The following is a 14,268-nucleotide window of genomic DNA, read 5'->3' as shown; positions in this document are numbered from 1 at the left end:
GGTGGCAGCCAGCCTTGCGTTGAGTCAGTGCTGTGACTCATTTCCATTAGCCTCTTAATATCATATTTCAGACTTAAAAAGCATTTAGGTGAGGCATGCGACCTGCATATGAGTAAAATGGGATGTATGATTAACCTCACATCCTCTGTGGGAGAGATACTGCTTCTCTCTCACTCACCAGGTTATCTCAAGGATTAAGCACAAGGAAAAGCCATGTTTGATCATCTCTACTGGCTCCCTGTAATTCAGCCTTGTTCACTTGGGTTGTATTCCCCAGGTTGCCAATTTCTCTGGCTCAAGGTGAAACAGACCCACTAGTAATTCAGACCAATCCTACAAAGGTATTGGAAGATGGGGACTGAGACCTTGAATGCCTCACAGGACTTAATATTCATAATGAGAAGTTTGACCTGTTCTGGCAGCCAATTATACAAAACAATATATGTGGTTTAATACATTATTATGAGAGAGAAAGAAATCAAAGCCAAAGTATGATCTCATTCTTCCATATAGTGTATTAACCTATTAAAAGATTTAGAGTACTCCATCACAGAAGTGAATTAATAATTAAATGGAAGATGTCCGGTGCTTTATCACATTTTACATCCATACTTTGGTAAGAAAAGGGGCATTAGTTTATTTTAAGAAAAAAAGGTCTTAATGCTGATTAGGAGCTTTAAAACAAAACAAAAAAAAATGATGCCATAGAATGCAATCCCAGTTCCAAAATAATAATTCCTTCCATAGCGCACTTTCAGGAGATGTGTTTATTTTTAAACATAGGTAATGATACATCCTTCATAGTGTACAGACTTTCTGCTTAACTGTCTATTATTAAAACTTGAATATTAGTTGCTTTAATACAAATAGCTGAATACATTGACAAAGACAAATGAAGCCCTAAAAAGAAATTACTCAGCATCTGCTATTGTGAATGAGTTTTTCATCTGTGACTATTCTCAGATTGTGTCAATACAAACTTTCAGGCACAACATATTCCCTTCTGGTGGTGACTTTTCATCTGTAGAATAATTGTATTCATAATTACATATATGGATTTTTTAAATTTTGATTGTCTAGTTCTGCAAATTGTTCACAAAACAGAAGGTTAAGAATGACCAAACCTGATGCTGATGGTGAAAATCATTTTGATTGATACCGTACATTAGGGCTTTACACATCTTTTTCCTTTTATACGTGTTCTTAGTGTTCTGATATATAAATTAAATGAAAGAGAAAGCTTCTTTGAGTCTTGAAAGTATAAATTACTATGAGTTCCAACCTAGTACAACATGAGCAACAAGAAGATAGCACATCCCAATGGTACAGGATACAATCATCATGGGGAAACCTAACCTGAAACAATAAAATAAAGGAAAGATCAATAAAGGTACAATACTTTGTTCTCCAAGCAATTTATGAAAAGACCTTGAATATGTTTATAGCAGGGCCAAAAGTATGGACGTACTGAGAGTATGACAATGTCTAGGAGTCTAATATTCAAGCTTACATTTCTACTTCCAGCCTATTTAAGACATAAATGGTCAAAATTAGCATAATTTCATTGGTTTCAGGGTGCCTCTTCCAATTTGCTCTGTCTCAGAATCTGGCAAATCTTATTGTTTTGTTGGTTTTTTCCCTCTAGACCATGTACAATTAAACGGGTAAAATAACCATTCTTACAAACTGTGCTGCATTAGAATGTATCATCTAGTGTGTATCACTTCCGATGAGGTGTGTAACCCTGGTACGGCACTTTATAACTTAGTCTATGCCTGAAACTCATTGAGTCATTTCCTTGTTGGTCTGTAGTCACATACAGCTAGAATTCCTTTCCTGTACCTCTCACCAGGTTTAATCATGGAATCATAGAATGGTTTAGGGTGGAAGGGACCTGGAAGATAATCAAGTTCCAACCCCCCTGCCATAGGCAGGGACACCTCCCACTAGACCAGATTGCCCAAGGCCACATCCAGCCTGACCTTAAACAACTCCAGGGATGGAGCTTCCACAACTTCTCTGGGCAACCTGTTCCAGTGCCTCAACACCCTCAGAGTGAAAAATTTCTTCCTAATATCTCATCTAAATCTACCCTCTTCCAGTTTGAAGCCATTCCCCCTCGTCCTATCACTACATGCCCTAGTAAAAGTTCTTCCCCAGTTCTTCTGTAGGTCCTCGTTAGGAACTGGAAGGCTGCAATAAGATCTCCCCAGAGCCTTCTCTTCTCCAGGCTGAACAACCCCAACTCTCTCAGCCTCTTCTTATAGGAGAGGTGCTCCAGCCCTTGGAAATAAATTAATACACTTGAATATCAATGGACCTTTGAAAATAAACACCAAATGACTGTAAAAGTGCTAAAACTTTGCTGTTCTGTCAAAACAGCTATTTGCTTTTCACCACAGATTAAGCTTTTCAGACAACACCCAGATTTTATATCTTTAGACTGACAAACACAGGCAGAAGAGAGAGACAACTGGAAAAGATGTTGTGGAGTTGGCCGAGTCCTACTCTGCTAGATTTGTAGGTCTTCCATATGTGTGAAAAGAAAGGAGTTTTCTGAAACTTAAAAGCATTATTGTATGATACTGAAGGACTGTGAAGAACCACTGCTGTGATCACACTCATTTCTTTTACGTTGCTAAAATCACAAGAACTGTGAAGAGAAATGATCATGTCACAAACGACCCTCCTTACATATTTTCTTTTGTCAACTTCAGCCAAGAATTTCCGCAAACCTCATCAAAGCATGGCAATGTTCTCTAAGTACAGCATTCATTTATTCTTTTCCTTGAAGTTAGACCTGCTTATTGCATGTGGGTATATTAGTTGTGCCTTTTTGCCTCGCCTGTTAGGAGCCCTCAGGAAGGTTGCTCAAGCCTGTTCCCCTCTGCTACTGCTGATCAGAGCACTAATGAAGAGTCCATTTAGTAGATGACAGGAGGACACCATTCTCTGAGCTTGGGTGGATGAAGAGCTCCTTTCTTTAAGAAGCTACAGCTAGAAGGGACCTCTTGGGTCTGCCTCTCACCTCCTCAGGATATGAAACCACTTGCATAAAATTAAAATTAAGCTTCTTAATGGCTCACTGCTGTCTGCTCTTTCAACCTGCAGCTGCGACATTGCTCTAAACCTTGAAATCCTCATGAGTCATGTTTCTTTCATTGCTGTTTTGCTGAAAAGCTGGCTGAAGGAGGCATAGATGTGACCAGCAGATCAGAGGTGCTTTCACCTTTAACAGCCACTGGTTCAAGTTACAGACAAGAGAATTTTACCATGAATGAGGGTCACTGCCAACACAAAAATAATCAGCCCTGACCTATAAAATTTGCAGAGTAATTAGGAAAAAAGATAAAACCCAAACACTCAAAAGAAAATGTTGGAATTATTTAGTGAACAAGCTTGTCCATAACGCCTGTTTCGTAGCTGCTTTTGACCCATTATTGAAGTGAGCCCATCTCACATACTGGTAGAAATAGAGGCAAACCAAGAACAAAAGGAAACCCTTGCAAGGCTGGAAATGTACAAAGGGCAAGACTGTCAGGATGATAGATCATCTTCTTTCTATCTCCTTGATATCCCCCTGAAAAAGCTGGCGTGTCCCTGTGCCCATGACCAAATGTTGCCTGCGAGATCTGCCCCAGCAGGACAGTTCCCATTCCTGGCTCCAGAGGCTTTCTCCACCATCTCCCTGGGATTTAGGACCTAGTGCGCTGGTCTCTTCTGCTGTTCTGGTAAAAAAGCATTATTATTGCTATTCTGGCTTCAAAGGCTTTAATGTCAGGCTGATATTTGGAATTGAGAAAAGAGAAAGGGAGAGGAGGAGAGAGAGAGAAGGGCTGAGTGTGTCCAAGTGGTGAAAAGTATAATAAAGAATTGTTAGGAAGGGTCATAAGATTTTCACAGCTTTCAAATATTTCCTGACAAGTCTGAAATGCATTTGGAAGATTTATTTTTCTTTTTTTGTTCATATGAACATGCATAAATATACTGCATATAAGTGTTATTTCTTTTCCAGACTTACTGGTCACATCCTTGTTTTTGAATTACTCATTATTTATTCACTAAACTATGATCAAGCTGATAATACTGTAAAACAGCAGAACTAAGGCATCTCTTGGAATTATTTTAGCAAAGAGCAAAAAAAATTAAATCATTTGATGGCTAGTCAATTGTTTCTCAGACCCTTTCTTTCCTCCTCTTAGCAAATCTGATCTCTGACCCTCCCTAATCTCACTTAGATAAAAGTGTCCAGATAGGACAAAAAAGCAAAACCAGCAATGGCTGTAGGAATAAAATAGCAGGATTACTAGAACTCTCATAAGAAAATCAGGTGTTGTTTGACAGAAAACAGAATTTTATTGACCTCGCAGTTAGCAAACAATGACCTGGTACTGGGAGGAGCGGGGGCAGCACAGGTCTTAATCTGTATTAATGCAACCTAACAAACTGGCCCAGAGAACACGCAGCAGCTCAGCGGTGAATGGCAGTACAACGCCTTTGTGAAGACTGGCAAGGGGAGGGAAGGATCCCCAAAGATTCAGTGGCTGCTCGACGATTCAAAAGAGAAGAGAAAAGATAGTTCCAGCTTAGAGGAGGTCCGTGCAAGAAAATGGATGAATTATACACGGCCGCATACAAACATGCAGGAACTGTAATCATATCCCCCACTCCCACAGTGCCAGTCTAATGTGTAGCTGGAGCCAGACACAGCCTATCTGGGGAGGAACCTCATTTCGTTTAGCGTGGATGCCTGCATAGGGCACTACTGCAAAGCCGTTATTCTTATTGCATGGACAATTACCCCTCAACTTGAGGCCTGAATTTCAGGCCCACTGGCCTGAGCACTAATGTAATTGGATCAAATTCAATGTCGAGTTTGTGTACCAGAGAGAGAGAAGAGATAAAGCTCAGTCAGTAAGTATTAGTTACTGCAGTGTTAATCGATTACCTGAGTTGGTTCAGTGCCCTATTGTTGCTATTACACCACACACGCACTCCTCCAAAGGAAAATACAGCTTCTGTCCCAGGACACATACAGCATAATATGTTTAGGTATCTACATTTTCTTCAGCTGTATTAAATCTAAGAATGCATTTTAAATAACATAAAAATTACTTTCAGCAACTCTCATTTTTAGCATACTCCTTGGGGTGAAAAAGCAGCTTGCCATTCAGTTCATAGAATCATAGAATCATAGGGTTGGAAGGGACCTCTGGAGATCACCTAGTCCAACCCCCCTGCCAGAGCAGGGCCACCTTAGAGCGGGTTGCACAGGAACGCATCCAGGCAGGTTTTGAATGTCTCCAGGGATGGAGACTCCACCACCTCCCTGGGCAGCCTGTTCCAGTGCTCTGCCACCCTCACCGTAAAGAAGTTCCTCCTCATGTTTAGGTGGAACTTCCTATACTCAAGTTTGTGCCCGTTACCTCTTGTCCTATCATTGGACACCACTGAAAAGAGCCTGGCCCCATCCTCCTGGCACCCACCCTTTAAGTATTTATAAGCATGGATGAGGTCCCCCCCCCCCGTCTTTTTTCCAAACTAAAGAGACCCAATTGCCTCAGTCTTTCTTCACAAGAGAGGTGTTCCAGTCCCCTAATCATCTTGGTAGCCCAAGTTGTTCCTGCCCGGGAAAAAGGATCAGCAGAGTTTGGAAGTTATAAAAACCTGTCTTGCACTAAAACTTCAGATTAGTAAGAAACACTAATTAGCATCTTAGGCATAAAAATACATTTTTAGCCAATCTTGTAACAGCATCTGATGTGACACTTTTGTACACAAGCTAAAGGAACAGGGCAGATGTATCCTGTGGCGGGCAGCCTTTTCTTCCCCCTCACACTCTGCAGATGGGCAGATACACACGCCCTGCATGGCACAAGAGGTTCATCCCAACTGTCCACAGCCGGCTCAGGGAGTTTTCACCACTGCAGAGAGGGGGTCAGATGCAAGGAACGGATGGATGACAGGATCTAGCATTCACCCCACTCTTCCTTCCTTCTCTTCTTGCTAGAAGCTTACATCTAAATGAAATTGCCCAGTTTAAATATACACAACAAGCAGATGTTAGCTCAGTGTGAGATAGTGAGAGCACTTCAAGTGAGAGCCCCGGGGATTTGTCTTGGACAAAGTTTTACTTATTAATAACTTCAGCGATCCAGTAGTGAAAAGCTTGCAAATCACTCTGGCACCAGAGAGATGACACACTCTATGGAGAACAGATTTCAGCATGTTCTTAACAAATTAAAATGAGAATTTGAAATGAACAAGATGAAACTCTGTGAAGGTAAGTGTGAAGTGTGTATTAGAAGTCAAACAGGGGCACAAAACCGGCAAGGAAAATGAAGCTTTTCACTGGTAATGACCTAGTTATTTCTGTCCCTACCTTGCTGCAAGATTTCTGGCTCTGTATTTACTTAGAAGAAAAGGAAACTGGTGTATGATTATGTTGGGAATAAATCCTGGTTTTAATGAGTATCTATGGATGTGAATATTATAGTTTTTTTAGGTTATACACTTAACCAATATCATTTGCTAAACAATAATAGCAAAGCCTTTGGCATCTGAATTACATTTTCCTGGGCAAACTGATCTCCTACAGTACCTTGCAGCTCGATTTTGTGATGCTTCAAGAGCCAGCAGGACACAGCATGTACACAACCTAGGTCCAGTGCCCTGTTCTGACTGATTTGGGACAGGACATACAAATCGTTCTCACCCATAAAAGTCACACCTACAGCCACTGTCTTCATTGACAGCTCATAACTTACACAGCCTGTGCATCCTTGAGGGGATCTGTGGAAGAACCATGCTTCCAAGGAAATGGGGAACCTTCAGTGGTTTCTCAGTGGAAAAGGAACAGCAGAAATATTCCAAGACCAAACCACTGGCAGCGAAAGAAGCCTGGTGGTAGCCAGGAGTAACAGTTAAAAAAAGACTTAAAGCTAACTTCTACTCCCACTCGTATTTGCATTTTAATGTACAATTTAAACTTGACCAGTGGGGCTTGCATCAGACTTAAGATTTTGCTTTTGTCTCTTTGTATCTGTTTCATGCTGCAAGTTCTTCAGAAGATAGAACCTCAGCTTTCCAGAAAAGGGCCTGAGGGTCCTAGTGGATACCAAGTTGAACATAAGCCCCCAATGTGCTCTTGCAGCAAAGGCGGCTAATGGTATCCGGAGCTGCATTAGGTAAAGTATTGCCAGCTGGTCAAGGGAGGTGATCCTTCCCCTCTACTCAGCTCTGGTGAGGAGTACTGGATTCCAGTGTTGGGCTCCCCAGTACAAGATAGATATGGACATACCGGAGAGAGTCCAATGAAGGGCCACAAAGAAGATCTCTCACTTGAGGAACAGCAGAGAGAGCCAGAACTGTTCAGCCTTGAGAAAAGAAGGCTCAAGGGAAACTCATCAATGTGTATAAATGCCTGAAAGTACGGTGTAAAGACAGAGCCAGGCCCTTCTCAGTGGAGTCCAGTAACAAGACCAGAGGCCACAGGCACAAACTGAAACACAGGAGGTTCCCTCTGAGCATCTGGAAAAACTTTTTCACTGTGGGGGTGACCAAATACTGCAACAGGTTGCCCAGGGAGATTGTGGAGACTCCATCCTTGAAAATATTCAAAAGCCATTCAGATGCAGTTCTGGGCAACAGGCTCTAGGTGGTCCCTTCCAGCCTCAACAATTCTGTGATTCTCACCCACATACTTGTTCCTCTGTTATTCAACACTTGTTCCTCTGTTATTCAATAAGAAAGCATTATCTGTACACCTGAAGTTTGGCGAGTCATTGGAAAATATTTAACAACTGACAGATAACAGGTAATCCTTCTCATTCTTGGACAGTCTATCATCGTATGCAATGCTTTGCTCTGAAAGTTTGATAATCACAAGCTTAATTTTAAAAGAACACCTCAATGCCTATGAAAGCAGCCTCAAAAAAAGACTCAGGTGTAGGTATAATTAGAAGATACATAAGGTTGTTTATGAATGAAAGGAAAGCTGCATCTTTTAATGAAGTTTCATAATTTGATTTGCAAAGTAACTGATTTATATTTCTTTTCAACGAAAGGGTATAACCACAATATTCATGGATCTTAATGAAAAGAATATATCATAACCCTCATGAACTGAACTCTAGAAGGATGTCTTTTTTAATGGAAAATAGGACAATTTCACGTTGGTGAAGAACAGAACTCAACTAGTTAACAAAAGCTATATAGGTCTACATAAGTTATAGTCTCATGCAGCACAGCTTTGTGAGCAAGTTCTTTTTCCTTAGCTCAGCCAGGATTACATAGCAGAGTGAAATCCTTTTTGTGAGGAAAAAGTGCAGAGGAAAAAATTACCTTTACAAATGTAAAACTTGCTTGTGAATGTTGTCATTTCTGAAGTTCTCCATATTTTTTTAGATTTATCCAAAACAATAGATAAATTATTTGTACTAACATGCTCACATATATATAGCGCAATTTCATTATGATTATTTGCTGCCAAATTGTCCTATGGAGAGAATTTCTCAAAAGTTTATTTTGAATTTTCATCCTAATTGTTATAAAAAGAAAACCTCAGAATTCCTTGGAGAAAAAAAATCTCCATTTTTATTAGCTCTATTGATTAATTCTCTACCTTTTTTCTTTGGCTTTGGGAAGGAATGGAAACCAAAAGGAAAAGGAAAGTTTTTTAATTTGTTGCTTGCCTTATTCTCAAAGCCACTAGGATTTTCCTTTTGGTCACTTTCCTGTCATCGTATTTCTTCTCTCCCTTTCTTTCTATGCAGATTGCCCTACAAGTCTCCTGTCATTTTGGCTCTGTCAACCTTTACATCATACCAAGTCTTTGACATACTGATCCAGTTTACCTGAAAGGAAAGTATGGACTTTACTAACAGCTTAAAGAAAACAGATTCAAAATGTTTATCACATGTCCATGATCCCTTCAAATCCAGACACCTGTTGTAGCTTGGAAAGCAGGTGGCTAAAACTGCAAGTGATCATTAATTCAACATTAAATTGCTGTGAATTTTATATCGTCTGGAATTACATAAAAATTACAGTGTGGTTACCTACTAGTTACCATACACAGGAGTTACTGTGTAATTTAAATCACAGAACAAAACCTATAATCCTATTTCCTTCTGATTGCTAAAATTATAATAATTTCCCATTATATTCTATCTGTTTTGAGTCTATGCCAAGATTTCCCATAGAGTCGCTGCCAGGAGGGAACCTGAGGTAGGGAAAATCGGATTCTGAGTGAGAAAATGTAAAGGTGTTAGTTTTGCCTCCCACAGTCTAGAACATCATTCTAAAGGCGTTTGCTGTAACCTCGACATTTTTATGTGTGGAATGAGGAATGGGCCTTTCCTTTGCCTTCCAAAATTCTGATTATCTAAAGAAAATTGTGCAAACTTTCATTGCCAGAGAATAGTTGTTCTGCCAGCTCTGCCTGGCAGACTCAAATGCCTATTGATGGAATATATGTTGCAGTATCTGTCTAGGTCTCTGTGGTACAACTAAGATGAAGTACAGGACTATCAGAACAAGTGGCTCTGATAACTATGTAAAACCTATTCATACATGGTAAGCTAGTAACTTGTATGAAACACCATGAAAAAAAAAATTGAAAACCAGATTGATTTTAGTAAAAAAATACTGTAACTCATTATTTAAAAGATCAGCAAGACGCTAGTTATTAGATAACAGCACCTAACCATTTTTTTTAGAACTAAACATACACCTCCAACAGGAAATGGTGAAATCCTGCAGACAGCCAGGAAAGAACAGAGCTCAAGTGCAGAAACAAACCTGAAAACATAGAACTAACGGTGACGCTTTACTGGGGAAGAACAATAAACCACTGATAAATTTGTGGAAGTTATTTTTCCAACTATCCTTTTAATTCTAATATCTCTTTGAATGAACAAATTGGTATTAATAATTAGGCAATGTGCACAAGGTGTTCAAAACCTTGTATCTAGGTGAAAAGGGGGGAAAATAACAGTAACTTTCCACATTTAGCCTTAAGGGCCCTATGGCCAACATAAATACCCCACATTTAAACGAGAAAGGGAATTACTTTATTCAAGCTCGTTGCTGTCACTGGATGTAAAAGAAGCTAGATTCAGACCTTTGCGCATGTTGGGATGCGTTTTACTAAGTTTATTCAGCACACTCAAATCCACATTACCTTGCTCTATATCCCTCAGTGGGATATCACTATAGAGAGAGACATGCACAAGCCAATGGCCTGAAAAATATCTTGAACTTAAATCACTATTTTAAGCATGGGAATAACTGTATCCTAACTTAGAAAACACATTTAAGTGTTTTACTGGATCACGACTCAAACACACAAATCAAGTGACCCCAGATATCTCATCTGTAATCTCTTCTGGAAGATATCCAAAGGCAGGAAAGCCAATACGATGATAAGACAGTGTAATTCCCCTGTGTACCCACCTTTGCTTTAACCATAGAAGTTTTGGGTTTTCTCCATCTATCTGCCCTACGGCCATGAAACACCTATCAGAGTCTCCAACAGGTAAGTTGCAGCTTCCAGTAAAAATGTAGTTGCTCTTGACATGAATGATACAATTACCCAAAGCAACTCACAAGATTGCCCCAAGTTAACATCACTTGCTTTCTACCTGACCACCAGTGTCTAGAGCAAACCAACCATGTTTGAACGTGTGGGGGAACATCCTTTTCCCGAGGACGCTTGCACCAGCCAACCTTCAGCCAAGGTGAGAGCCAGGAAAATGGAGAGCAGAGGAAGCTCTGCTCTGTATAGCCCATTTACAAGAATATATTATGTCTCTTCTCCATCAACAGATACTCCCAAGAAGTATACAGTATACAATGTTAAAGCTTCAAAGTGAGCTGTCAAAACTATAGAAGTTTATCATCAAAGCAATAACTCCATTCTTTTCCATGCAGTGTTGTTATGACTATTTGAAAACAAGTCATCTTATATGCTCTATGTTGCCAAAAAAGAATATGTGACAGGCTGAATTTTAGCTCTGTCTTTAGTCAGGTGACTTTTCTTGGTTTTGCAATGTAAATCATTTGATTTTGTTTCTAACATTTGTGCTCCAGAGAGACCAAAGCATTGCAAACAGGGTGTTTATTGTTAGTACCAATGTGCAGATAGACAAATTGTTTACCACTACATTTACCAGAGCTCAGATAAACTTGCAGACCTTCTAGCAAATTCTACTGGTAAATTTAGTTTAAATAGTTTCAACTCACATGAGTTTCTGGACCATTAATGACAAAATTAATTTTTCTTTATTGCCAAGACTATTTGAGTCCCCAAATAGTCCCTAATAATCCATTATTTGTTGCTCTAATATGAAAATCCTAGAAGCAGGGTAGACTTTCCATTCATTATTAGGGGAATATGTTCTATATAGACAGGCAAGTTCCCTTCCTGCCTACTGAAGTAGGACATGCCATGATAAAGTGTGGCATAAAGATTCGAGATGATTTGCTAGTGATTTTTGAGTTTATCACTACCTCATGGCACTCTTGGATCTATTGTTGTATATTATCAATATATTTGCGCTCCACATCCTCCAGGCAGAACCCAAAACAAGTTTAGTCCTCAATGTTTTGCTTCTGGTTTTGTTATGAAAGCTTCACGACATTCTAAAATCTACGAAATGAAAATATATGAAATTGATTCAGGTCCTCAGGAAAGCCATACTTATGCCTCTCCCACATGTCTGTGTAATGAGGTGTAGTTGTGAGTCTGAGCTTAAGAAGATTAAAATCATCATGGATTAGAAGAGAAAATCAATGAAGTATGTCTTTGACACTACTTAAAGATACTCACATACTGATTGTGAGTACAAACCTCAGTATTCCTGGTAGTGAATTGTTCTCATGAATTGTTTGAACAGTTCTGATAAAAATATTCTGCTAACGAGATAGAATTATACAAAACTAGTGAGATTTACTGTGAAAAAATGAATGTTTTAGGACTGCTGAAGTAGGTTTTGCAATGTTTATAGTTTCTGTATTTTACAAAATATTTAACATTGTAAGCTCATTTTTGATAATTATATACTTTTTGCTTTGCTAAAAGCAAAGTTGAGGTTGAGCCACATTTTTGTTAAAATACCTTTTTATAGCTCAAACCTCTCTGCTATAGAAATTTCTCATAAAATGAAGTGTTTTGTCTATTTTTGAAACAAACTGTATCTACAAAAAAATTTTAGACTACATTATTTTTCTACATTATCTAAACAAACCGAAGATAATGGATATGGCAGAAATTAACTGTGACTCATTTTAGTTCCAAAACGTTTCAAATTAAATAACTTTTACTTCCTCTGTATTATCTTGCTTTTACTCGGTGAGGATTCAGGATTGGAAGTTGCCTGAATGTTATTTCCGTGAATGTCCTTAATCCCAACCCTCACAAATGGGGCACTTCTCTTACTTTCTTTTTTTTTTCCCCCAGTGTGCTCTTTTATTTCGATTAAAGCACAAGATAAAAGGAAAATGACATTTTATGGTAGAGATTAATCAGTCAATTCTTTAATAGTTTCAACAGAGCACTCTCAACTATTCTAAAAGCCCTGGACCTTGCTAAAAAGCCAGATGCTACATTAGAAAGAATATGTCCCAGCCTGTTCCCCTCTCCTCATTCTCCCTGCTTTAAGACTCCCATTCATGTGCTGTATAACGTTTCTTATTATATGAAACAGGAGATCTAACAAATGGAAAAGATAGAAAAAGTTTAGTATAGAGAGGCAGTTAGGTACCACTAGCAGGATGTTTGAACAAGGGCTAGCTACACGACCAGTTCACAGGTGTTGCAAGTCAACCAGAAGCATCAATTGGAGTTCACTGTCTAATTGTTACAGATGGCAGATAACCCTTAAGGTGCTTCAAATTGAAAGGTCAGAGCTCGAGAAAGACCAGATCTCAACTCCTAAAAACGCACTAAATTTTCAGGAGTTTTTTTGAGAAAGACCGTATTAGTCCCAATGTTGTCATTTTACCCCCACCATCATGATTGTCACTCAGGCCTGCATTGGGAATAAAGATTACAGAGTAAATGAAATGAGGCAAAAATAGGAATAAAATTATTAGGGTTTTTTTAAATTATAAAGGCATTTTACTATCTTCATCTTTTCAACAAGTGGGTGAAAACTAAGCTGGTTGCTTCACTAACTTCTTCCTCCCGTCTCCATCTCTGTAGTGTTAAGAGCCGGATTGCTGCTCCAGGAATGCAATTGTGCAGCAGCGACCCACCTGGGCATTGCTTCACGGGCCTACACTTGGCTCATAACATGACACAGGATTGCCATGGAATTTCCCCAGCAAGTGAGTTAGGTAGGAGACCAGATGTTCTGGGCTAACCATTTACACCAAGGCTACCTGCACCTCGGTCTTCCTCCTTTATTGTTTTGGTTGTTTTATTTTCTTTTGGACAGCTTGGACAATCAAATAGTTGGTTTAAGTGTCATCAAGTGATTCTGAACCATCCCTAAGTCCCACTACAAAAGGACAGTATTATCTTTCTAAAATATCAGGATCGTTGTTTCAAGTATGTTTAAGACATTTTCCATTTTAGTTTATTTCTCTGAATTTGGCCCTTTCAGCTAAGGTAAACAGAATTTATATTTCCTGCCTCAGAAACAGAAGGTACAGCCGTGCATTCTGATGCATTTCAACTGTAGCATTATGAAACAAATTCTTAAGCAATAGCTTGGCATTAAAATCCTTACAGAGGTAGAGATGGACTACGTGTATTTATTGACTGTTTGGAATAATTTAGGGGCGTTTTAGAAATGTTTGCATTTAGAAAGTCTGTTCTTTAGATGATTTCCATAGTACTAGGAAAACAAATTACATGTATGGATGCCACTTAATTTTAAGCCTCTAGCAATTTTTGTTCAGCCTTCATTATCAGCAAGTAGTGAAAAAAAAGGCTTAATAACAAATGAACTCAGGAGAAAAAAAAAACCACAAATATTTATAAAATTATTTAACAATATTTAGTAATATGTGTTACACAGTACTACAAAGGCAAAAATGGAAAACGCAAAACAAAACAGAATTCTTTTCAAACTTTCCTAGGATAAATTCTTTCCTTTTTCTTATTAGATTTTTTCAAGGCAAGAAGAATAAAATTGATCCCAAACCCAAAAAAAAAAAAAACCACCCAAACCAAAAATCTGCAAATCCTTATCTGTTTTTCAGGACTAGGTATCACACCTTTCCCCAAGAAAGCAGCTCTTAGTCACTATCAGTTTAAAACTA

The 14,268-nt window shown here is 38.9% G+C and overlaps 1 protein-coding gene across 1 annotated transcript in view; it reads right to left on the bottom strand.

Annotated features, from left to right (window-relative positions):
* Positions 1-1,268: 1,268 nt before the first annotated feature.
* The window catches only part of OCA2 (OCA2 melanosomal transmembrane protein), a gene marked incomplete at both ends in the record, with an annotated part of 176,511 nt that continues 163,511 nt past the window's right edge, over positions 1,269-14,268 (bottom strand). The window contains one exon of the mRNA XM_082489224.1: positions 1,269-1,356. Coding sequence (XP_082345350.1) covers positions 1,269-1,356 — 88 coding nt within the window. The remainder of the gene's footprint in view (positions 1,357-14,268) is intronic.

Source organism: Vanellus vanellus (assembly GCF_965231255.1).
Source record: "Vanellus vanellus genome assembly, chromosome: 1".
Classification (NCBI taxonomy): domain Eukaryota; kingdom Metazoa; phylum Chordata; class Aves; order Charadriiformes; family Charadriidae; genus Vanellus; species Vanellus vanellus.
The sequence above is the reverse complement of the archived record's forward strand: the minus strand, read 5'-3'. Positions and strand labels throughout refer to the sequence as shown.